Source organism: Eptatretus burgeri, chromosome 1, assembly GCF_056783735.1.
Source record: "Eptatretus burgeri isolate ZD-2024b chromosome 1, Ebu_testis_v1, whole genome shotgun sequence".
In the NCBI taxonomy this organism is placed as follows: domain Eukaryota; kingdom Metazoa; phylum Chordata; class Myxini; order Myxiniformes; family Myxinidae; genus Eptatretus; species Eptatretus burgeri.
The window spans coordinates 35,426,221-35,452,538 of NC_140961.1; the positions used below are offsets into that span (position 1 = coordinate 35,426,221).

The 26,318-nt window shown below is 41.4% G+C and overlaps 3 protein-coding genes across 5 annotated transcripts in view; 1 reads left to right on the forward strand and 2 right to left on the reverse strand.

Moving 5' to 3' along the window:
- Positions 1–395: 395 nt before the first annotated feature.
- LOC147034221 (uncharacterized) overlaps positions 396–26,318 on the reverse strand; it is a 150,708-nt gene continuing 124,785 nt past the window's right edge. Inside the window, exons 3-6 of the mRNA XM_085878875.1 lie at positions 21,376–21,506; positions 15,710–15,906; positions 12,054–12,154; positions 396–1,380 (exon numbers count right to left, since the gene is read on the reverse strand). Of these exons, the coding sequence (XP_085735001.1) occupies positions 1,290–1,380; positions 12,054–12,154; positions 15,710–15,841 (324 nt within the window). The 5' untranslated portion in view covers positions 15,842–15,906; positions 21,376–21,506 and the 3' untranslated portion in view covers positions 396–1,289. The remainder of the gene's footprint in view (positions 1,381–12,053; positions 12,155–15,709; positions 15,907–21,375; positions 21,507–26,318) is intronic.
- LOC147034222 (uncharacterized) overlaps positions 4,769–26,318 on the forward strand; it is a 34,830-nt gene continuing 13,280 nt past the window's right edge. For 2 of the 3 annotated variants that reach the window (XM_085878835.1, XM_085878846.1), the window contains exons 1-3: positions 4,769–7,855; positions 17,903–17,955; positions 18,677–18,778. In XM_085878835.1, coding sequence (XP_085734961.1) covers positions 6,000–6,884 — 885 coding nt within the window. In that variant the 5' untranslated portion in view covers positions 4,769–5,999 and the 3' untranslated portion in view covers positions 6,885–7,855; positions 17,903–17,955; positions 18,677–18,778. Of the gene's footprint in view, positions 7,856–16,272; positions 16,490–17,902; positions 17,956–18,676; positions 18,779–26,318 lie in introns of those variants that run through there. The other variant, XR_015057569.1, reaches the window with a different exon arrangement.
- LOC147034223 (uncharacterized) lies at positions 23,018–25,378 on the reverse strand. Its single transcript, XM_085850670.1, has 2 exons — positions 25,021–25,378; positions 23,018–24,914 (listed from the first exon to the last, which is right to left on the reverse strand). Exons 1-2 carry the CDS (start codon positions 25,376–25,378, stop codon positions 23,794–23,796), a joined length of 1,479 nt encoding a protein of 492 aa, XP_085706796.1. The 3' UTR covers positions 23,018–23,793.

Sequence of the window (26,318 nt, forward strand, 5' to 3'; positions counted from 1 at the left end):
AAACGGGACGTCTTGGTCCCCGGTCATCACTGCCAGCAGTTATAAAGTGGCAGTTCTAATTATGTCTTATTAATTTGGAAACACACCAGTACACAAACACCACACAAAATACATCACACAAAACAAGTCCTGGCAACGGTCTGCAATCTCTGATTGCTCTTTTTCTTGTTCATAATTATCCCCATGCTTTTTGACAGAAATGAGGGGAAATTGTAATCGGCTCCATTTGTCTGTCCATCTTTACATCCGTCATGCACCCCCGAAACCATTGTTCAGAAATTCACCAAACAATAGTTGTGATCACTACACGGCAAGAAGGAGCGAGAGAGAGAGCAGTGTCAACTTTGGCCCCACCCATGAGGTCAAAAACCAAAAAATATAATTACGGGCACATTTTGAAACATTTTTATTACGAGAATGTATGCAATCAGCATTGTAGGACACAAAGAATATGCAACAATTTTTTGGGATTTGACTTCCGGTTCACACCCCATGTTTTGGGGATTTCGGGTTACAAGGGTCAAAATGGGAGAGGTTTTTTAATTCAAAATTTAATATTGGATCATTCCTGAAGAACAATAGGTTCACACACGGAACTTTTTTGCCATCTTTCAACTTTGCTTTCGGTGGGAAGTGTGGGGATTTGCGATGGCTTGCCATCGATTTCGCTCTTGTTACCTGTGCCACCGAAGGTCAAAGAGGTTATTTCCCCCCCCCCCCCCTTTCTGGCTCTTTGTTTATCTGTTTGTTTGATTGTGTACAGGATGTCTCAAAAAGTTGTGGACAGATCTGGATGAAATTTTGTGGACATGTTGGGTGTGGACACGGATGGATTGGTTAGTTTTTGGTGAAGATCTGGGTCTGGATCTGATTTCTAGAATTGCTTAAGTGATTCTTCACCATTGAGAGGTTGGGCCAAAAACGATATAGTACTGTGTGGCATGATATCTCAAAAATGTATCGGGCCCAATATGTTCTCATGGATCAGGCATTGTGATGCGGAGGTATGCACTGTACCGAGTGCCCTTCTCGTTTATTTTGTTTTGGAAAAAATAAACTTTGCAGGTGCAAACTATTTTCAGCCATTCTTTCTGAGTGAAAATCAACAGATGTGGTTGCAGCCGGCATGGGGGTGGGCAGGGGCACGGGGTGGTGTTACATAAAGTCTGAGAGAAGAGTTAAAGCTTTTCTCAAATTGGTATTCTCTTTTCTGTATTATTTATTTGATTTATAAGTGACACTTTTGCAATGAACGTACATCAGACAAGAAAAAGTATTTTCATTATTTATCAGAAAGCCAGATTCAGATATGTTGTCCGGGCAGGAATTCCAGTTGGAACTGATGTTAGGCTGCTGCAACAACACCCAACTTCTGTACCACTGCAGGAACAAGGAGGAGGAAGAACAGATCTCATATTATTATCACAATTCTTTATCCATGGGAATTACATTTCATTTTGAAATAATCATAGACTCTGTGTGGGGGTCAGGTCAGGTCAGGTATGGGAGCATGTGCCAGAACAGCGCGTCGCTGCGTCCACTTTCCGCCGGTACTCCAGGGGCCTTCGTCTGGCCATCCCCCAGGCAGATGCCAGGCCCATCCCAATCTCTTTGAGATGCCGATCAACCTGCTGCAACCACTAGGCACGTGGTCGGCCCATTGGCCTCCTCCACTCACGAGGCTCCCTGGTGTGCATCTAAAATGTTATAGATGATCTATCTAAAGGTCTAAAGGGTACATCGCAATAGTACTCTGGGTCTCAGGGGTTGAAAGGATCTAATCTCTGAAGCATGTAAAAATGATCTAAAAAGGTCTAAGTGGTCTAAAGCTCTAAATGGTCAAGGGTCCAAGCTGTCTACTATTTCTGAAAGGTGCAAGGGGTCTAAAGGGGGTCAAGAGACTTTAGCGGTGTAACATTGTGGGATCTAAAGATTCTCGAGGTCTAAAGGGTAAAATAGGTCTGAAGGGTGAAGGGGTCTAAAGTTGTCTAAAGTGTTGAAAGGGTCTTAAAAGTAAAAGGGGTATTAGGAGTCTTGGGGTCTTAAAGGTCTTAGGGGGTCTTAAGGGTATTGTGGGGCTTAAAAATCTTGGAGGTCTTAAGGGACTTGGAGGTCTTTTGGGCCTCAGGGGTTCTTGAGAGTATTAGGGGTCTTAAAGGGTCATAGTGGTTTTAAGGGAATTGGGGGTTTTTGGAGTCTTAAGTGTGATAGGGATCCTTGACGGTCTTACGGGTCTTAAGTGTCTCCAGGGTCTTAAAGGATATCGGGGGGTGAATAAGGCTCTTTTCTGGTCAGGGTGTCTTAAGGGTCTTGGAAGTTTTGGCAATTTTAAGGGTTTTGGTGGGGTCTTATGAGTATTTGAGGGTCCTTTGGGTATTACGAGTCTTAAAGGTCTGAGGAGTCTTAAGCTTATTGGAGGTCTTAAAGTTCTCAATGTTCTTGAGGGCCTTTGCAGTCTTAAGATTCTTGGGGTTGTTAGGGGTCTTGGAGGGGGGGGGGGGGTCTTAAATGAATTTGGGTATTAAGGGTCTTTGGGGGGTATTTATTGTCTCAAAGAGTCTTGAGCATCTTAAAACTCATGGGTGTCTTGAGTCTTTGGGGTCTTAAGTTGTCTTGGGGGTTTTGAGGGTCTTAAAGGGTGTGTGGCCTTCGGGGTCTTTGGGTTCTTCGGGGTCTTCAAGAATCTTAAGTGTTTTAGCAGGTCTTAAAAAGTCTTGAGGTTATGAGTTGTCTCATGGTCTTAAAGGGTTTTTGGGGTGTCAAGTGATCTTAAGGGATTTGAGGGGTCTTAAGGCCAAAAATGTATAACGACGTCTAAAGTGTCTTCAAAGGTCTGAGGGGTCTTAGCAATCTCAATTAAAGGTTTCAATGGTTTAACTTTAAAAGTTACGTTCCAGTAGTATGGAATTAATATACGTAGTCAGGGTGCAAATGACATTGAAACAGGAAGTAATTAATTAGAAGGCATATAATAAGACTTCATTTAGGGTGGTCGGCTTGGGATCCGAGGATCCTGAGTTCAAATCCCCCTAGCTGTTGAATTAATACCAGGTGGGGTTGACTCTGCCTGCCATCCTTCTGAGGTTGGCAGAATGAGTGCCAGCTTGCTAGTATCCTGTGTCGGAGTGACAACCCGTCCAGGATTGTGCCTAATAACCAAGGAGACTGCTTAATGCCCGGTCACACCTTGACGTTTTAGCCAACGTATGCCGATTTTTGATTTTTTTTTTAAAACGCTGGCACACGTTGAATACGTTATGGGTAAGTTTTGATAACATTGAGAGCACGCTGAAAAACACTGCCATACGTCGTTGTACGCTGGCTTTAAACGTTGTACTTTTCGGTTGTCCTCAAATTTTTTCATGCTTGAAATTTCACGACGTATGCCGGCGTATGACTCGCACGTTTCGCTACGCTGGCCACAAGTTGTAGGCACGGTCTGCGATCGTTGACAGATGTCAACACATGCTACTTGTAAGTTAATCATAAGTTGAGACACGCCGAGGTAATGTTTAGCGTACCCGAAACTTATTTCTAACCTATGATTAACGTGTTGTTGGCACGTTACGCGATCGTTGCCACACATCGACAGACGTTACTTTTAAGTTACTCATACGCTGAAAGACGTCGGTATAATGGATCGTCCTTGCGTCAGCGTCCACGGCCACGGCCAGGACACTTATTTGCAGCATTCTTCAAACTTTTCTTCGGCATGACGAGGATGTTCACACTTCGATGTCTAGCTTGGCTACGATTCCAATTGTCCATCGGCAGCGTCTATTTAAAATAGTCGAGTTTGAGCGTTTTAACACGTTCAGAAGAAACGCTTCAAATTTCAAAACCCCAGCGTCAAAAAACAAAGGCGAGTGACAGCAATTTAAATCGTTCATTGTAAACAATGAAACTAGCTGAGTGGTACCGTTTAAAAGTCGTTGAGTGTAAAAAAAATCCAATTGTTGAGCGCAAGCGTCTACTTTCAATAGTGGAGATGCAGCCATTTAAATCGTTGAGTTTATCATTTAAATCGTTAAATCGTTAAACGCAAGGACGATCCATCATAACCCACACCCTCCCCCTCACACTCACCTACTACTGCCAACATGAACAAACTACTACTAATACTAATACTAATACCAATACTGATACTGATACAGATACTGTTTCTGCTGACATGGACATCGACTCAAAAAGGACTCGAAAACACTGTTGGGTTCCCCTTTTATGAACACCATTTTTATATACCAATTCCCAAAACCGCTGGGAACACGTCTTTATATGGCAGTTGTAAGCTAGAAACACGTTAATTTTTTTTTTGTCGACCGGAAGACGTCATTGGAATACGTCTACATACGTCGATGTGTGTTGGGACGACGTAAAGAATTGGTTCAAAGCACGTCAAACATAAGTTAGAAATAAGTTTCGCGTAAAAAAGACATTACCGCGACGTGTTTCGACTTATGAGTAGCTTATAAGTAGCCTTTGTGGACGTGTGTAAGCGTCCACATATCGTGTGTAAAACTTATCCCCATCGCATGCGGAACGTGTGTCATACGCCGAGTACGTCGTAAAATTTTGAACATGTTTTGAATTTCTTGACGTACTCTACTTACTACGACGTATGATAGCGTGCTTTAGCGTTCTACTCGCGTATACCAAACTTACTCATACCGTATTTGACGTGCCCCAACGTTTTAGACACATTTTTCTTAGGTCGGCATACGCTGGCAAGATCGCCAAGGTGTGACCGCGATGTTGACACTTCCATTTCTACGGTAGTTATGATTCGAATCGTTGTGCGTCAGCCTTTTAATAGGCTACGTCATGACATCGTCGGCGATGCGTGCAACGCGCTATGCCTAAGTTAGACTATCGTTGGGCATCGGTTGTGTAGGCCGACAACAGGTTCAGCATTCGTTGGTATAAGTTATCTATAACACAACGAAACGTTCTGTGTCCGTTACCAATGCGTTATACATAAGACCAAGTCGCTATGAATACGTCCGAATCTTTAAAAAAAACATCAAAAGTTCAACGTCAGCCAGCGTTTTACATACATTTTAATACGTTGCCATCGCTGGCTAAAACGTCAAGGTGTGACCGGGCCTTTAGGCAGCACCAACCCTCTGCACAGAGTATGGTCCCAATGGATGGATGGACGAGGCTTCATAGTTAGGGAATTTTAGCAAATTATGTTGACCATCTGTGAAAAAATTGATTACCAAAAAATTTCTTCACTAACGTATTCATCTAGGTGTCTACTAACACCTATCAATTAGTGCAAACCCAAATCCTTGTGGAAAATTCTGGGGAGCCAATCAAAGTTCGGGTGCTCAGAGGGCCTGCGCGAAAAAAATCAGAAAAATTAACTTTTGCCAATATTGCCTTGTGGGGATGTCTAACTAGGGGTGTTTTTGGGATGCTGAATTGATTCCAACCATTAGATTTGAGGAAAAATGAATCCCTGGCCGTAAAATATTGATACGATACATTTTTAGATATCTCAGACTGTGTTTTGCGGTAATTTGGCCCAATTGATTCAGATTGTTCAAATTGTGCTGAAACCAGCATACAACATTTTTGAAACCACTGCTATATTGTTGGTTATACTTGTGCTCATGATCAGTATAACTCTCTGTGTTAGCTGGCGTTAGCTAAGAGCTTTTAGCTATAAAATGATTGTGTACCGGACTCAATAGAAGTTGAATATATTCAACGTAGAGTGGACCTATTAATGTTAAAACACATCACTGTATGTGTGCTCTGTCTGTTTTGTGTCAAAATTTCATGTCCTGTTCGTTGTTTACAAAAAAATGTCTTATTTTTTAGGACAGTATGGACAAGGATGTGACTGAACCTGGCTTGAGGGGTTTAATCTGTGGTGGTTCCGGGATTGAAAAGCATACGCTCTCAAAAGTCTCCAATAAAGGCCACCCACGGATCTTATCACATTCTGAGCTTGTGGGCGACGCGCAAAGGGAGCAAGGCTGTATGTACAGCTGATGCATCAGCGACAGGAGAGTCCCATGTTCCAGGAAACTCTATCCAAGTTCACTTTGTACGGCAACCATGTCGTCAGGTTCTCAGACCATGAATGGTCCGGCACATGGACCGACATCACGATAGAAACCACACTCATGCGTGAGGAAAAATCCTCCGGTGGTCTAAACAGAGGCCGCTTTCAGAATGAGTCTTCTCATAAGTCTTGGGTTCAGACTGTGAACCACTTCTTGTTCATTCACCAAGAGCTAGAAAGAAGCATGGTCAAATGTGGGGTACCTGTCCACACCGACGTTAAAAGAGCCCAAATGAAGAGAGATAACGATGCTGTCAACACCATAGTTGGGTGGTTGGAGGAAGTCAACCCTTTCGATGCCACACGGGACAAGAAGACTCTGGTGTCCTTCTCAACTGGGTTCAGCAGCATTCCCGAAGACCAAGTCAACGCTGATCAAGCAGAAGAAGTTGGCAGAGCCATACAGGCGAAGATGGATGGGAAAACTGTTGTGGATGCAATGGTAACCAAACACAAGGTCAAATCACTTGTAAGCCTCAGATCTGGACCCAAAGTCAATGGCGAGAAGCTGGTCATTGACTCACTGAAGCTATTCAACCGCCTCATTGTCATCAGTGAGCGTGAAGTCAAGACCAAAGAAGCTCTGCGCTTTGAGTTGACGCCAAAACCGATGTCTCTGTTTGACAAAAATCAAAAGTTGCGAAAGCCAGACAAGGCTACCCCAGCAAGGTCCCTGAAGGCATGTGTGGCACCTGTCGAACAACCCCCTGCACAAGCCTTGTGGTCGATGGTGGGTGGCTCCTGCACAATGTCAAGTGGGAGGCTAACCTTACTTGGAAGGATGTTGCGGAGAGCTACCTCCGGTTTGTGAAGTCCATGGGGAGCCATCGCCTCCGGATAACGGTGGTCTTTGACGGATATGGCAGCTCCACCAAGGACCATGACCACTTGAGACGAACAAATAATGCATGCTGTGACATTCAGATCCGTCTGGATCTCAAAATCATCATTGCAAGAGAAAAGTTCCTCGATAACAAGAACAACAAAGCCCAGCTCGTTCTGCTCCTTACTGAGACATTTAGTAGGAATGGAATCAGTGTACAGCAATGCTCCGATGAGGCCGACACCTCCATCGCCCGCGTAGCTCTAGATGAGGCAAGAGCTTCATATCACGGCTTCACTCGCGACTTCAAAGCTTCAACTACAGCTTCATGGATGGACTGTGTCTCGTTTTTAGCTCACCTGGAACAACAAAAATTTCAGCTGTTAGTTATATAAAACGATGGTGCCCGCTGGACAGGAGGCAAGCCATTTGGGACATTGCAGCGTGCTTCCACAAGAAGGCGCAAGGCATCTGCTGGGATGTAGGCAAGCCATTTGGGACATTGCAGCGTGCTTCCACAAGAGGACGCCAGGCACCCACTGGCAACGAGGCAAGCTTTCATGTGCATTCATATTTGTGTTTGGCTTTGGGCGTTGGATACCTGAAAAATTATTTGTAATACAAATGATTTTTGTATTTTTTATAATCTTTTCGTTGTTCGATGCCAAGCTGCTGGTGGATGTTTGAAACTGAAATGGTGTTGGAAAATAGGTTCGAAAATTATTTTACAAAATGGGTCATGGATCCCCACTTTTTCATGATTGTTATCCCCATGCTTTTTGGGAAAAAAATGGGGGGGAAATTGTAATAAGCTCCGTTTGTCTGTCCATCTCTCCATCCGTCACGCATCTGCGAAACTATTGTGCAGAAATTTGCCAAACTTTGGTGTTATGATCATCACAAGGCAAGACGGGGCGAGAGAGCAGGATTAACGTCGGCCCCACCCATGAAGTCAAAAGGTCAGATTCCACAAAAATACAATTACGGACACATTTTAAAACATTTCCTTGTTTTTCTGAGACATTGCATGCAATCATCATTGGAATATGTAACGATTTTTTGGATTTGACTTCCGGTTCATGCCCCAAGTTGTGAGGACTTAGGGTCGCAAGGGTCAAAACGTGAGAGTTTTTAAAATTAAAAATTCCATACTGGATCATTCCTGGTGGAATATTTTGCCATCTTCCAACTTTGCTTGAGGTGGGAAGTGTGGGGATTTGCGGTGGCGCGCCATCCACTTCGCTCTAGTTTACTTTGTATTGGAAAAAAATAAACTCTGCAGTTGCAAACTGTTTTCATTCATTCTGTCTGAGTGAAAATCAACAGATGGGCTTGCAGCCTGCAAGGGGGGAGGGGGCATGGGGGTGGTGTTACATAAAGTCTGAGAGTGGAGTTAAAGGTTTTTTTCCCAAATTGACATGAATCTCTATTATTTATTTGATTAATAAGTGACGATTTTACAATGAACGTACATCATACAAGAAAATGTGTGTTTTGATTAATTGTCAGAAATCAAGTTTCCAGATGCAGATATGTAGTTCTGGCTGAGATTCCAGTGGGAACTGATGTAAGGCCTTTGCTATAACAGAGAGCTTTTGTACCACTGCAGGAACAGGGAGGAGGAACAAACAGATCTCATACTATTATCACAATTCTTTATCCATGGGAATTACATTTCATTTTTGAAACAATCACAGAATCATGGACTCTGTGCGGTCTGTGTGTACCAGAATAATTGCTGAACCCCGTCACCAAAACAAACTGTAAAATATCAAACATGTTAAACTTATTAAACTTCATAAAGCACCGACCATTCTTTGTTAGCGGTTTGTAAATTCAACTCCACTCCTAAAGTCATTACAAACAATCACTGAAGTACAAACCAGGCATTATTAACATTGTACAAGATTATAGTGTTCCATAATCCAAGAGGTTCGATCAAAATTTCCTTCATCTCAGCAAGTCGTCTTAACAATAACCGCATGAAGATCCACATGGATTTAGTGATTTATTAACTACAAGTTCTCTGTAACTGGTTATATTCAGAACTTGATTCACAGCCTCCTTGTGTATCATCAGGGCCAGTGGTTTTCAAACTTTTTTTTAGTTGTGACCCAATTTCAGAACCTCTCTACATCGCGCGACCCAAAAGATTCAAAACCCAATTCATAATCTATAAGATAAGATTTCATACGACACAAGAACATTTACTGTTTACTTTATTCACCATCGTCATGTTTTCATCGACGAGTAAACGGAGAATAGCCGACAGTATCCAAATGGTACAGTTGAATGTTTCAGAAGTTTAGTCCGAATGACATTTAGATATATCAGTGACAAGGATGAGCCTGTTTTTCAGAAACCAACTTCTCTATTCGTGGAGAAGTAGATGACAATGCCAGGATCATATCATGCTCCATTTCTGGGCGATTTCTGTACTTTGTTTTAATCACCACCATGGTGGAGAACGACTGCTCACAAAAGTATGATGAAGGATATGGCATGAGAACCTTAATGGCGCGCCGTGACAGGGTCGGGTACAACGGCGGCATTTTGCACCAGAATGTCGACAACGAATTCGTCCGCGCAAGAGCCTGCGCTCCTGAATCCTGCTGGAGCTGTACAAGCTCTTCCTGTGCTGTATCATCTTCATCGGCAATCGAGTCGAGTGGAGCCGTGAAAGGGTCCCGAACCACAGAAAAGGACTGCACATCCAGCTCAGGGAAATAGTGCTCGAACTGTTCAATGAGCGACCGAAGGTGACGTGCTATCTCCCCAGAAAGACTGTCGAGCTCAGTATCATCATTCTGGCAGGTCGTTAGATGCTCCACCAGATGGGGGAAAAGGCTGAAGCGCTTAACAGCTGCTTTGTCTGCCAGTCATTTTAGAGTTGCCAGAAATCCGCTCATTTTGTCGTGAAAAATCATGAGGTTGGCGTCTTTGCCTTGGAGGGAGCCGTTGAGGACATTGAGATGTTCAAAGATGTCAACGAGAGAGCACAGTTCTGACAGCCAAGAGTCCGACTCAAGCAACGCTACCCATGCCGTTTTCCCTTGTGTGCGTAGGAACTCGTTCAGTTCATCTTTGAGCTCGTAAACGCACAGAAGAAGGTTTCCTCGAGAACCATGTGAAGATCTACATGGATTTAGTGATTTCTTAACTGCAAGTTCTCTGTAACTGGTTTTATTCAGAACTTGATTCACAGCCACCTTGTGCATCATCTGGGCTGACACCATGGCCTGGAGGTGCGGCCATTCACCTCTAAGCTGTCCAGTCTGAGTTTGATTCCCGACCCAAGTATAAACTGTCAGCCTGGTGTTTTACAGGCAGGATGATTCATCAATGTGTGTGCCGTCTCTCGGATTGATGTTTCACGGGTGTCCCGTCTGCCAACATGAGTTTGTGCACTTTAAAGATCCCACGGTGTCCTTCATGAAAAGTAGGTGAGCTATCGCCGGCACCATGGTCAAACTCCAAATTCCTGCCCAAACTTGTCGAACGTCAGGCCTGGCCAGCTGGTTCATGAAGACTTGGGCCAAGCTTCCCCTGGCTGTCCCACAATAGAGGTGGGATAATTATGGCAGAAGAAGAAGAAGAAGAAGAAGAAGAAGAAGAAGAAGAAGAAGAAGAAGAAGAAGAAGAAGAATGCCGTCTTTGTCAAATGCATTTCTCAATGTGATTATAAAATATTTTGTGTGAAAATATGTGATATAATGTGAAACATTGGATTCCACTCCTTCCCAACTGGATATCCGGGTGATGGATGACGTCATTGCCAGGCACAGAAGAAAGGAAGTACTCAGTTTTTACTCCGTTTGTTAATTGCCGGAATCCTTCGGATTTCGGTAATTATGTTGGTTGGTTGTGTGTTTCATTCTGTGTGTCTGTCTGTCTGTCTGTCTGTTTGTGTGTTTGTTTACCCTGTAGCAGCCACACCGTTTCAGCGATCATGACCAAACTGGGTACAGACGTCGGCCCTGGTCAAACTTAGACACTTGTCGTTTTTGGTGAATCTAGGTCAAAGGTCAAGGTCAAGGTCAAGGTCACCGCAAAACCGAAATTCTTATTTTCGCAATAACGTCCGCTAAAATGGTCGTATCGACTTCAAACCAAATCCAAAATGTGCATCTTCCAATTCTGCATCCAACCATATGTCTCATTGGGGTATCACACCAACACCCTTCTTCGTGGTCGGGGGTCGAATGTCGGGGGGGTCGGGTCAAAACTTTCAAATTGCGATAAAAACGCCATTTCAAGTCCGATTGACTTCCAAGTTATGATCATGACCAAACTAAGTGCAATAACTCATTAAACAGAAGCACTATCGACTTGTAAGAACCAAATTGATTTCCAGATTTTTGTTTTTTCAGAGATCATAGAGATATGACAAAGTTATTCTGGTAATTCCTTGCTCAACGAGCAATTTCATTTGTTTGTTTGTTGGTGTACAGAATATCTCAAACAGTTCTGGGCGGATCCGAATGAAATTTTGTGGGCAGGTTCTGTGTGTAACAAGGACAAACTGTTTCGATTTTGGTGAAGATCCAGATCCGGTTCCGGTTCCGACGACTCGAATTTTTGAAGTGATTCTTCACCATTGAGAGATTGTGCCCAAAACTATATATAGCACGATATGTCAAAAAGTTTTGCACGGATTCAGATGAAACTTGGTGGACAGGTTGGGTGTATGACAAGAAAGAATTTCGATTTTGGTGAAGATCCGGATCTGGATCCAACTACTAGAATTTATAAAGTGATTCTTCACCATTGAGAGATAGGGGCATCAACGATATAGTCCTGTACAGCACGATATTTCAAAAATGTATTGGGCCCGATATGTTCTTGTGGATCAGGCATTGCGGGGTGGAGGTATTCGCTGGACCGAATGCATTTCTAGTTTATTTTGTATTGGAAAAAATTAACTCTGCAGTTGCAATCTATTTTCAGCCATTCCATCACCAGATAGTGAAAATCACCAGATGGGGTTGCAGCCTGCAAGGGGGAGGGCAGGGGCATGGTGGTTGTGTTATGTAAAGTCTGAGAGTGGAGTTAAAGGTTTTCTCAAATTGGCATTCTCCATACTGTATTATTTATTTGATTTATAAGTGACGATTTTACAATGAACGTACATCAGACAAGAAAAAGTATTTTGATTACTTGTCAGAATGGCAATTTCCAGATCCAAAGATGTTGTCCGGGCAGGAATTCCAGTTGGAACTGATGTTAGGCCTTTGCTCCAACAGAGAACTTGTGTACCACTGCAGGAACAAAGAGGAGGAATAGCATATCTCAAATTATTATCACAATTCTTTATCCACGGGAATTACATTTCATTAGGAAATAATCACAGAATCATGGACTCTGTGTGGGGGTGTCCCAGAATAATTGCTGAACCCCATCCCCAACACAAACTGTAAAATACCAAACATGTTGGAATTATTAAGCGACTGAAAGCACCGATCATTCTTTGTCGGCTTTTTAAACTCCTCAAATCATTAGAAACAATCACTGAGGTGTAAAACAGGCATTATTCACTTTGTACCAGATAATATTCCATATTCAGAGGTTTGATGAAAATTTCCTTTAGCTCATCAAGTCGTTTTAAGAATAATCACATGAAGGTCCACATGGACTGAGTGTTTTATTAACTTCAAGTTCCCTGTAACTGGTTTTATTTAGAGCTTGATTCACATCCTCCTGGTGAATTATTTGGGCCGACGTGATGGCCCAGAGCAGGGGTCAGCGTCCCAAGTAACTAGAAGAGCCATTTTATTTCAAATTCGATCAAAAAACACAGTATATTAAGAGCCACAAGGCATTTAACCACTATCTCAAAAATCCAGGGTGACTGCTCACGTCCACCCATTCGTTGGTCTGTTTTTCTCACCTTTGAAACCAACATCCTTTTTCTTTCTGACAGGTCTTTACAACAGTTGTTCACCACTCTTTCAGATCATCCCCAAGCCAAAACCATGATCTTTTCGAGATTCAGTTCCCTGAATCCACCTTAGTTAAATTTATTGAAATCCGTTAATCCGTTCTCAAGTTATAATATACGACAAACAAACAAAAAACCAATGTCACCCCAGGGTGACCAGTATCTTGCCAAAATGTGAACATGAGTGACTTATTTATTCGATTAAAGTTACTCAAAAAATAGGTTTCGTCGACCTTGATGCTTGACCTTTTTGTGACCTTGACCTTTGACCTTGACCTTTATATTTTCGTACGGTTAATGGTATCTCTCCAGGACCGTTGTACATGAAATATCAAGAGATTTTGATGAGAGCTGAGGAAATAAAATTTTCATGAAAAATCCGTTTTTTCGTCATGACGTCATCAAATGACGTCATAGCCTCAAACTTTTGACAGATCTGGAAAGCACTTATCAAGCGCTTTCATATGAGGTATTACTCGATATGGTATCTAAGATTTCAAAATTTGACCTTGGGGTCAAAAACTTTCGACCTCCAGCGCTAACCATGAAGGTCAAGGCCGGTCACCACCAAAAATTAATCAGCTGAGCGTCAGACCATGAACGATATTCCCATGAAGTTTGAAGACGATCTGATCAAAATTACTCAAAAAATAAGGGTTTCGTCGACTCCCCTGATTTGCGACAAAGTGACCTTGACCTTGACCTTGAAAATTTTATGCGCTGAAAGGGACCTCTATAGGCCTCTGATATGCGAAGTTGCAAAAATTTCCAATGATAACTGTGCTCTGCAGAGTGATCGATACGTGATTACAGACAAACAAAATAACAAAAAAAAACATACAAGCTGACTAACATATCTTGCAAAAACTTCGTTTTGGCAAGATAACAAACAGACAAACACGGCTCCTTTTATGATATTGATTTTAACAAATGTAAACACAGTGATGTTGTCCATGTGTAGTTTTGCTTTATTTCCTTGTACTCAAAGTTGGCACATCAGAAATGTGGTGACATCACTCGCACACCCTCTATTGAAGGGGGAGTTGTCAAACGTTCTCAAACTAACATGTCGTTTGTTATCTAAATATGACGTTCGTCATTGGGATTCTCACTTACTTGCACAGCAAGGATCAGAGCATTGCTAGGTTTTTTTGAAGGGAATTCAAATTCGAAACTGAGGCTGGAGGTTGAGCCTGCACAGCAGGTTGAGGCTGTGCTGTTTCCGCCAAGATGTCCGAAATAACCGCAGCGAACGATGTGCGGAGCACGATGTGTAAGTCGTGCTCACATAATTCGCTGGTAATCGGATGTATTTTCCTGTTTATCATTGTCAAAGTTCTGAACTTTAGTATTTTTTCAAATTGTCATTGTTTGTCCGTCTGTCTGTTTGTTAACCTCTGCCATCTTCGAAGATGGATGGAGGTTACTGTTTTCACCCCTTTCTGTTTGTTTGTTTGTTTGTTTGTGAACAGTATTACGGAAAAACTCCTCGACGGATTTCGACGAAACTTGGTGGGGGGGTGGGTAGGTATGGTCCAAGGATTATGCCATTAAATTTTGGACTTGGTCCCCCCCCCCCAAAAAAAAATTGTTAGAGAATTTTTTTTTTTTTTGCATTTCGACATTTTAAGTTATTTCTAACACCCCCCCCCCCAAAAAAAATTGTTAGAGAAAAAAAATTGTGGCATTTCTACATGTTTTAAGTGATTTCCAACCCCCCCCCCCAAAAAAAAATTGTTAGAGAAAAAAACTTTTTTTTTGCATTTCTACATGTTTAAAAGTGATTTCCAAACCCCCCCCCCCCCAAAAAAATTGTTGTCAACACTGTTGACATCATATTTAATGAATAAGATATAAGGTTCACTTGAGTGACCCAGCAGTATTGGCGGTGGAGGTTTTGCACTCTCCCGAGTGCTCCCCCTCTTGTTTGTGTGTGTGTTTGTCCACACAGAACTTTGGTATTTTTCTCCACAACCACTTGTTGGATTGAGAGGAAATTTTCACCAAAGGAGCGACTTCTCCAATATAATGTTTTATGATAATTATGATGTCATATGTCATATTGGAAGAATTTGTGGCAGCCATGTTGGAAAAACGGAAAATCTTTGCAACTCTGTGTCTGAAACCGCACCAAGGAAAAAAATTGAAATTTGGCACATGAGAAGCTCTCACTCCTCATGGGGAATAAGTGATTTTTTTATGACAACATCGATGCCTTCGACATGACGTCATAATTGCATATGTAGAACACGACATCTGATCAGTATGAAAAATTTTGAGGGTCATCTCAGGATAAAATGGTCCACAGAAAGAATATGATGATGTCATTGGTCACTTGCTTTGGCAGTCATATTGTTTTTTTGCTTTTTTTAACCTTCAAATATCTTCTTCTCTGAAGTGACTGAACAGATTGAGGCAAAACTTTACATGTATGACCATCTATACATGAAGAACAAAAGCTTTGCACATATGATGTCATTGGTCACATGGTTTGGCAGCCATATTGGATTTACCCTAAAACTTCCAAAAATCTTCTCAACGGTCTGCAATCTCTGATTGCCCTTTTTACCCCGTGGGGTCAAACACCCAGCGGGATCTAAGCGCCACTTGCGTGCTCTCTTTTCTTGTGTACAGTTCATTTGAACGTCTATGTCTCCATTATTCGTGAACAGAATTCGATGAAAATTGACAGACATATACTAGACACATGCGCAGGCATTAACTGAGCCCAAAGTGCGATTCGCAACGCAAAATTAAGTCTCAAATGATGATGTGAAACTCGCCTCACTCTTGTGAGGTGTTCTGGTTTCTTTTTCTGATGTGATGAAAATATTACCAAATTTCAAAACTATCTGTTGGCCGTGCCATCGCTCACCTGAGAGTTGTACAAATGAACTCCCACAGGGTATGTTCGCAATTCAAACTTGTTCTTGTTCATAATTGTTATCCCCATGCTTTTTGACAAAAAATGAGGGGAAATTGTAATCGGCTCCGTTTGTCTGTCCATTTGTCCATCCGTCACGCACCTCCGAAACCATTGTTCAGAAATTCACCAAACAGTAGTTGTGATCACTACACGACAAGAAGGGGCGAGAGAGCAGTCTCAACTTTGGCCCCACCCATGAGGTCAAAAACCAAAAAATATAATTACGGGCACATTTTGAAACATTTTTATTATGAGACTCTATGCAATCAGCATTGTGGGACATATAGAATATGTTACAATTTTTTGGGATTCGAGTTCCGGTTCACACACCATGTTTTGGGGATTTCGGGTTACAAGGGTCAAAATGGGAGAGGTTTTTAAATTAAAAATTTAATATTGGATAATTCCTGAAGAACAATAGGTTCACACCAGTGTGACCACTCCTTGGCTTTTTTCACAAGATCTTGGCTAATCGTTGTTCTCCTTGGTGTCTTGGTTTTCTGTAGGTTTTCTTGGCGTATAGGTTTTCTCTTATCATCGCTTTTCCGAAACCTTGTGAATTCTTGGCTTTTTTCATTGGCTCACCTTGGCATTTATGAAAAGGAGGAGTGGTCAAACTGGTTCACACACGGAATTTTTTGCCATCTTTCAACTTTGCTTTCGGTGGGAAGTGTGGGGATTTGCGATGGCTTGCTATCGACTTCGCTCGAGATACCTGCGCCACTGAAGGTGAACGAGGTTATGTTTTCACCCCTTTCTGTCTCTTTGTTTGTCTGTTTGTTTGATTGTGTACAGGATATCTCAAAAAGTTGTGGACAGATCCGGATGAAATTTTGTGGACATGTTGGGTGTGGACAAGGATGGACTGGTTAGTTTTTGGTGAAGATCTGGATCCGGATTTGACTACTAGAATTTTTAAAGTGATTCTTCACCATTGAGAGATAAGGCCAAAAATGATGTCGTACTGTATAGAATGATATCTCAAAAATGTATTGGGCCCGATATGTTCTCGTGGATCAGGATTTATGTGGCAGAGGTATGTGCTCCGAGTGCCCTTCTAGTTGATTCATGAATTATTTAATTATTCTTTCTTGCTTGTTGAAGCGATATCTCAGCCATCCTTTGATCGAGGAAGCTGAAATTTGGGAACAAAATTGAAGATGTGCTTTGGTTAAAATGTTATTATTATTTAAAAAAAAACTGATAAATCACTTAATTATTGTCGATTTATTAATTATTATTTATTTTATTTCTCATCCTGGTAATATCTCAGGCACATTTTGAGGTCGGAAGCTGATATTTGGACATGACATTGAACAAGTGATTTGGCTATAAAGAGTATTTTTGATTGATGGATTAATCAATGAATCGATTAGTTATTCATTTTTCGATTAATTACTTAATTTTCAAAAAGTTACAGATTCGGATGAAAGTGTTGGTTTAGGTATGCTATTCGTCAATTGAATGAGAAATCAATTATTTTACGATTTTTATTTATATATTTAATTATGCAATTAATAAATCAATTATTGTACACTGCTCCCTTAAAATTCCGTTCCCATGTGCTGCAAGGTGGCATCGCCAGGCACCGAAGGTGCCCCGGCGATGTCGCGTGGTGGAGGATTATTTATTTATATATTTGGCATGGGGGCGGTGTACTTTGAATGTACCTCCACTTGTTTTGTATTGATTTTATGTTGTCATTCTCCTTTTTAAAATAACAACAGGCTTCGAGAAGTAGTGGGTTCAGTGGAATGATTCAAATAAAATATCGATTTGAATCTGGGAGGATTTACTCCATCATGAGGTAATAAGTGATATTTGGAGGAAATAATGGAGAAGGAATATGACCCTGACACGTGTGTTGTGTGAACACCGAGTTATTTTGGGATCTCTCTGCTAGATATGTAATCATGTGAACAATAGTTTCAATATTTTTTTACTTAACTACGTCATCAATTGTCTAATACAGGTGTCTGCAAGAATTCCCAGTGGAGACAAATGAATGATTTACTTCCCAATCATCTGGGAAGCTTTGTTGATTGTTGGGCAGATTTGTTTGTTACGATTCCTTCCATTAATGTTGGTGATCTGTCTCATATTTGTCCAAACTGTTTATTTGTCTATTTTCTTAACCTACAGATAGATTTCAGTGCAAGAGCATTGTTGTGTCTTCTGAGGACACTTTGTAACTGGTACGTAACATGTTACACTATTCTGTGACATGATCTTTAATAAAATTTGAGGAAGAGACTGAAGCTTATTATTGTCCAGCCTCAGATATGTGGTTCTGGCAGGAATTCCAGTTGAAACAGATGCAAAGCATTTATGTTCACAAAACATTTTTAAATGGACCACTGGTTGCTTATACCTGTTGTCGATGGAGCTCTGGCAGCTTATACCTGTTATAGATGGACTACTGGTAGCTTATAGCTGTTGTAGATGGAGCTCTGACAGCTTATAACTGTTGTAGATGGACCACTGGTAGCTTATAGCTGTTTTAAATGGACCACTGGTTGCTTATAACTGTTATAGATGGACCACTGGAAGCTTATAGCTGTTGTCGATGGAGCTCTGACAGCTTATAACTGTTGTAGATGGACCACTGGTAGCTTATAGCTGTTGTAGATGGAGCTCTGGTAGCTTATACCTGTTGCTGCATTTGAGCCTTGGCAATGAACTGCTGAAACCTATCGATCCGGGTTCTTCCCGATATCTTTGATTTTGTTCCTTTCTCTTTCAACTCTCCCTTCATTCTTTGTACTTTTTACCATTTTTCTTCAATCGTGATAATTTTTGCTTTTTCTTTTCTTTTTGTTCATTTCCCTCTCTTTTTTCTCTCGTTACCCTTAGTTTGTCTATTTTTTAATCTATATATCTCTGAAATGTGAATTTTTCCAATTTTTTTTCTGTAAGGCTCACTTGGCTGTGCTTGGATGGGTTTGAGGGTGGAGGAGTTGCAACTGAAACCCAAATCCTCCGAATGACTCCATCTTTGCTCTATACTTCATCCTGCAGGTGTGACAAATTTTTATTCATTCCAAACTGCTCAGATTTTCAATCGGTCAAAATGTAAAATGTTTTATGGACTTCTGGTAGCTTGTACATGTTGCTGCATTTGAGCTTGGGGAGTAACTGCTGAAATCTGTCTTTTTCTTTGTTATTATTATTTTTTGTAAACATTGTCGAAGCTCGTATAAAAGCTAACACACAGAACATTATAACAAGGGGAGCAGGAGACAGGAGGGGTGGGAGAGGGAAGCAGAAAATAGTGGGAAACAGACACATGAGGATATCTGTTCAAGGGAGAGGGATGGGGTGGAGAACATGGGGTAAACAGGATGGACATGTCAGGGACTTTCAGGAAGGAAAGCAGGGAATATGAAGGAGGTGGGTTTGGGGTGGATTAACGGGGGTAGAAAAGATCAAGGATTTGGATGGGGGAAGATAAGAGATGGTGGTGAACAGCTGTTTTGAAGACCTGGAGGGAATAGTGGGATTGAAAAGAGTGTGGGAGTTTGTTCCGGAGGTGGAAAAAAAAGAGGAATGAAAAAGTGAAGGTGAGCAGTGATTCTTGATTTTGGCAGTTTAACCAGAAGGGGGATGCTGGTGGACCTTGAGCGCCCTGCATAAATAAAGGGGGGACAGAGCAGGGGGGTGAGGCCAGAGAAGAGACGGAAGAAGGCAGAAAGTCCACTGACATGCCTGTGATGAGAGTAAGACTCAAAGACTCAGCTTCATTATGGGAGATACCAATGATCCTAAATGCCTTGGTTTCCAAGTGTGAAGCTGAGCTATGTGTGAGGCAGGAGCACCACCCTAGAGGGGAGAACAGTACAACATCAGGCTGTGGATGAAAGTTTTGTATGTGGTTCAGAGCTCAGGTGTACCAAAGAAGAACTTTACATGATGGATGATGCCCAATCATCAACTGGCTTTGGAGGCCAGCTTTGAAATGTGGCTTTCCCAAGAAAGATTATGGCAGATAGTGTGGCCCAAAATCTTGAATAAAAGTGACTTCTTCAAGAGGATTGTTGAACAAGTAGATGGAAGCGGGGGGGGGGGTGGGGGGGTCCAGACGGTCCTTTTAGCGAGACATGGTTGGAAGACATGTTCCACGTGTTGGACCAGCTTGTGATTTTATCCAGATCTGCGGAGAGAGAAGAGGCTACTGCCTGCCAATCTGAGGGATGGCAGATGGTACGTCAGAGGGTGGAGTCATCAGAAAAAAGATAAAGAGGATTTTACAGAAAGCCACAGAGATCATTGATGAAAACAAGAAAATGAACAGCACCCAGAACACTGCCTTGAGCAACTCCAGCCTGGACAGGAAGAGGAGATGAGAGAGAGCCATGCGTTGACTGCGACAGGAGATGAAGTCTGCAAGCCATGAGTGGAGATTGCCTCAGATACCATAAGAAGAGAGTTTGGTGAGCAGGGCAGGGTGCCAGACCACATCAAAAGCTCGCAATATGTCTCGGGAAATGGCTTGATCACATGTCTGGCATTGAGGACCTCCATCCATTATTGGGAGAGCAGAAGCAGCAAATCCAGGGTAAAGTGACCTGGTCTTAATCTAAATTGATGATCGGAAATCAAACCATTGGAGAAGAGGAAGGATATAATGTCAGAAGCGATGATGGATTCCATAACCTCACTGATGATTGGGAGAAGGCTGATTGGTCTGTAGATTCCAGGGATCTGTTTTTGCACCTTTTTATGCAGAGTGGTAATGTTTGCTGATTTCCAAGCAGATGGCAGATGACCTTGAGCAAATGAGAGGGTGAATAGAACAGAGAGAGGGTGAGCAAGAGCAGAGGAGCAGGTTTTAGGAATCTGTCCAGGTTCTTCCTAACATCTTTGTAATTTGGTCTTCACATTTTTTTTTCATAATTCTCTTTATTCATTCTAATTCTTGCTTTTTGCTTCTCTTTCATACCTTTTACTCTGTATTACTCTCTTTTGCTCCCTATCTCTCGAAGGAAAAGTAAATTCTTGCAGAAATTTTTCTGTAAGGCCTACTTGGCTACACCTGGATGGGTTTGAGGGTTGCGGAGTAGCGGCTGAAAACCGAATCCTCTCCGGGTTCCTCCTGATGACTCCATCTTTGCTCTTTACTTCTTCGGTTTCCTTCTTTGTGTTCCGTTTCATTATTTCACAATTGTAACATTAACTAGAACTGCCACTTTATAACTGCTGGCAGTGATAACCGGGTACCAAGACGTCCGACTGAGTTACACAACGTGTTCAATCTATTTATTACGTATGCAGGTATCCTTTTTTTCCTGGGGAGATCGTCGGTATCAATTGAAATGGCACTTAAATTATCTGAACGCAAAGTAATATATGTGTGGGAAATGTCACCATGGGTCCACAGGGTAAACCGGAACTCCACCGAGTAATACGAAGTCCCCCACACGTCTCTCTACTATGCAGGATTGATGAGTCATGAACTGATTAACACGCCACATTCAATCTATTTATTACGTAAGCAGTTATCCCTTTTTCCTGAACACAAAATTGGTCTCAATTGAATTGGTGTTTAAATAACTTGAACACAAAGGAATAAATGTTGACACCATGGGTGCTGAGGTAGGATTTTACAATGAACGTACATCAGACAAGAAAATGTGTGTTTTGATTAATTGTCAGAAATCAAGTTTCCAGATCCAGATATGTAGTACTGGCTGGGATTCCAGTGGGGACCGATGTCAGGCCTTTGCCATAACAGCGAAGTTCTGTACCACTGCAGGAACAGGGAGGAGGCACAAACAGATCTCATATTATTATAGAAATTCTTTATCCATGGGAATTATATTTAATTTTAAAACAATCACAGAATCATGGACTCTGTGCAGTCTGTGTGTCCCAGAATAATTGCTGAACCCCATCCCCAAAACAAACTGTAAAATATCAAACATGTTAAACTTATTAAACTTCATAAAGCACTGATCATTCTTTGTTCGCAGTTTTTAAATTCAACTCCACTCCTCAAGTCATTAGAAACAATCACTGAAGTACCAACCAGGCATTATTAACATTGTACAAGATTAGTGTTCCATAATCCAAGAGGTTCGATCAAAATTTCCTTCAGCTCAGCAAGTCGTCTTAACAATAACCGCGTGAATATATTTGAGGACGTATCTTCATCGAGGAAATGTTGTTTTGCGTTTTCCTTCAAGCCACAAACTGCTCACTGCATCAAAGAAAATTTCTCTGCAAAAATTGCTCGACCTCATTTGTGGAAGAGATACAAAGACTGCAAAAAGCTGTCTCAGGTAAAGTTACAAGTATACAGACAGCATTGAAAATGCCAAATAATATGGGGATGGCAATGTTAAAAAGTATGTGAAACAAGGTAGGGATAGGAGCTTTAAAATATGCAGGATCCATCTCTACATAATGTTTATTACCACCGCCACTGAATATGGATGGACGCTGTGTTTTTACACCTGTCTGTTTGTTTATTACTTGTAGTACACCAGCTAAACATGGAAAAGTCCTCTTCAAAACGATTTCTAGTGAATTTTTTGTTCATAGCAAGCAACCATGCTAGATCAATCAGTCATAGGGTGGGGAAGAAAATGTAGGTGGATGCCACCCTTGATTTTGACCTTTAAGGTCATTTTCAAGGTCAAAAGGTCAAATAGGTCAAATTTTGTGTTTTTTTTTACATTGTGCATGAATTGACATCAACTTTGCCTCCTCTATCCATATAAACTTTATATTTTCAAAAACATGCATTTAACCTGTTTAATTAACAAGTGAATTTTAAGTTTTACACATATGTGTATGGCATTCTGAAACACAAAAATGTGATTTTCTCGAAATGTGTTTATTTTGCGTGTTAAAGTAATTTACACACCGAATCTTTTTGGTTTAAACTATCACACACATTCAGTATACTAATTTGTCACTGTAAAATCCTAAACAAACTTTTTTTGCAATGGCCACTCGCTTTATCTTTAATTAAATACTGTGTAGCCCCCTCTTGTGGCAGTCAGATTTGTTCTAGTACACCAGCCAACATCTGATTTTATGGTGAATTGCTTGTTTATAACAGGCACCCACGCCGGATCAATTATAGTCATCGTGTGGGGAAGAATTTAATGTTGGTGGATGCAACCACTGATTTTGACCTGAAAGGTCATTTTCAAGGTCAAAAGGTCAAATAGGTCAAATTTTGTGTTTTTTTTACATTGTGCATGAATTGACATCAACTTTGCCTCCTCTATCCATATAAACTTTATATTTTCAAAAACATGCATTTAACCTGTTTAATTAACAAGTGAATTTTAAGTTTTACACATATGTGTATGGCATTCTGAAACACAAAAATGTGATTTTCTCGAAATGTGTTTATTTTGCATGTTAAAGTAATTTACACACCGAATCTTTTTGGTTTAAACTATCACACACATTCAGTATACTAATTTGTCACTGTAAAATCCTAAACAAACTTTTTTTGCAATGGCCACTCGCTTTATCTTTAATTAAATACTGTATAGCTCCCTCTTGTGGCAGTCAGATTTGTTCTAGTACACCAGCCAACATCTGATTTTATGGTGAATTGCTTGTTTATAACAGGCATCCACGCCGGATCAATTATAGTCATCGTGTGGGGAAGAATTAATGTTGGTGGATGCAACCACTGATTTTGACCTGAAAGGTCATTTTATCCTGGACTTTTCCCTGTTAAAAGTTCATTTAATGTTTATATTTGCAAAAAGATAGTTATACTATTGCTGAAGTACACAGTCTCTGCAACATGCAACATTGTGTATTATATGCCTTAATGTACGGCCCGACATGTATGATGCGAAACAGCAAACTTTTTTGATCTGAAAAAGGGCTATACGGTTTCGCCATTTATCCATCATTACAATGTGTTTAAAATATTAATTAAATTAATGTGATGTTACTGAGTGTGACCAGCTGGGTGACACAATGGAAAGGGAACATACAGTATTGGGTGTGCCGCATAAGCCTACATGTACATGCATGTGTATCGGCATGAGGCTCTTGGTATGAATCTACTGGCCAGTTGGATTACAGCAGTCAATCGCATCACATCCGCAGGCAAAAGTGCACCTGAAGTTCTCTCTGAAGCAAGTACATCGAGCTGTTCTGCATTTTGATTTGCATCCACAGGATAGCAGCTCCAGGCAGGCTTTTGGGATTGGGGGTAGCCTTGTCCAGACGGCTTTAAGGCAACCGGACTCCTTCCTCCAAGCTGAGGTGTCTGTAGGCGATGAGACATCTATGTGTTCCTGGTCTGCTTGCAACCAAATCTTCGCCTGATAATTGGCACGTGTAGCGTGAAGTTCCAGTGCATCCCTTGTCGGTGGTAACATCTCTAGTCCCTTCTTAGCCTTTCCAAAGAGTTGGAGCCTGGCATGGTTGACGGTTCGTTGGTCAGGTGTCCCATACAGGTAACACACAAACTGTTCAATAGGTGCAAGGTCTCCATCACGACCGATCCCCTTGACAAGAAGTGGTTGGCTTTCAAATGCTTTCCAGCATGACCTCTTTGCATTGCCACTGAAATAAGATGTTGTGTCACAACCTGTTAGCGCATGGAAGCTGAGTAGGTTTTCCCTCACAGGTTGTGTAAGTCTCTCAGATACGGCATGTAGTGGGTAACATTTCCGATTCTTTACTGTTCCAGACACCATCCACACTTCAGATATTCTTGTTGATACAAAGTGTATCAGAAGTAGCATGACATCTGTGTCTCTGCAGATTACGAGCACTCTTTGGTATCCTTCATTAACTGCCTCACACGAATGGAGTATCAGCCTGGTATCAGCCTCTTCATGGTTTCCGTGAAGCCTGGGGTCATCTCTCCTTGTTGACCTTGCATCAGTAGCATCTGTAAATCCGCCTCCGGTTATCAGCTCAAATCGCCCGGGCAGATCTTTACCTTTCTTTATGATTTCCTCAGCTAAGAAATTGGCAAGATCAGCTTTGTTTTCATCCAAGGCAATGAACTGGACCCAAACCTGTGGGAGTGGGACATTGGGCCCATCGATGAGCTTGCGGATTGGTATCTTTTTTTTTCCCAGTCGCTTTGAGCGAGTCACTGCCTTGATGGAGCTTTCCCCGATGTAGCGATCAAATACTACATCAACTCTTGTTGTGTGCTGTCCAAAGGTGACGTGTTACAGTTTTTACAAATACATCAGCATATTCACCAAATGTCTGACACCCAACAGGCTTTCCTAGAGCTTGGATGAGGGCGTGACCATCTATAATCACACATGTCTTCTTGTCAGCTTCTGGAACTTCAGGAGGTACTTGTAGTCCTGCCATCAATATGTTAATCAGCTCCGACTTTGAAGCAGAGTTCATCTTCCCTCCAACCTTGGCCAGAGACAGTGGGATTGGAGAGAGTTCATGCTTGAGAATGGTCGCCATTTCCAGTGGTCGCCCGGCGGTGACAGCATTGAGCAATCGCTGCAGTAGCTTTCTGTCAGCTTTGATTGTTTTCTGTACATTCTGTTTAGTTGATACATTTGCCTTGTACGAATCAGCGAAGGTTTTTGAGTGGTGCTTCCTGAGTGTGTCATGAAACCCGACAGTTCCCTCAATCAGCCATAAGAATGTTTCTTTGTACATAGTACTGCATCAACGGTACGGGGCAATACATGTGTAATTTGACCCAAATGTGGTATGATGGTCCGTTTTACGGCATTCCGTCATTCCAAACACAATTTTAGTTTGTCCTCTGAATAGTTGTTTAACGATTAACAATATGGTTTAACTCAAATCTAAATGTGGAATTGCCAGGCTCAAACTTAGACCAAATAAAGACTCCCCGTACACAGAGTATACCAGCCGTCAAATAAGACATGTAAATGCTCCGGTCCCGTTTCCTTAATTGGCCCAGATAATTGTTGTATATATCTCTCCAACCAACACATGTCTATTTTTTATCAAAGTTACTCACTTTTGATGTGCAGTTTGCGTCAATTATGTACACTGCCTGATAAAGCATGGTCACAACACCAAACCGCCATGTTGGAATTTCTTTGAACAAATCTGCCACAAGAGGGGGCTACAAAGTGTTTAAGAACAAATAAAGCAAGTGGTCATTGCAAACAAAATAATTGTTTGGCATTTTACAGTGACAAAGTAGTTTATTGAACGTGTATGATAGTATAAACCAAAAGATTCGGTGTGCAAATTACTTTAACATGCAGAATAAACACATTTCGAGAAAATCACATTTTGGTGTTTCACGATGCCATACACATAAGGGTAAAAAATAAAATTCACTTGTTAATATAAAATAGTAATGTAAAAATAGTTTATATGGATAGAGCCAACAAAATTGATGTCAATTAATGCACAATGTAAAAAAAACACAAAATTTGACCTTATTTGACCTTTTGACCTTGAAAATGACATTTAAGATCAAAATCGAGGGTGGCATCCACCCACATTTTCTTCCCCACCCTATGACTGATTGATCTAGCATGGATGCCTGCTATTAACAAAAAATGCACCCCAACGTTAAATAAAATACATGTTGGCTGGGGTACTTTTGTGAAATCGA

Bases quoted from the DNA above. Each gene is read 5' to 3' on its own strand.
- LOC147034223 (XM_085850670.1), bottom strand. From the start codon at position 25,378: ATGTACAAAGAAACATTCTTATGGCTGATTGAGGGAACTGTCGGGTTT. The intron at 24,915-25,020 runs GTGTGATTATAG...TGTAACACGTCA, and splicing joins AGAAGCTGACAAGAAGACAT to CCTTTGGACAGCACACAACA.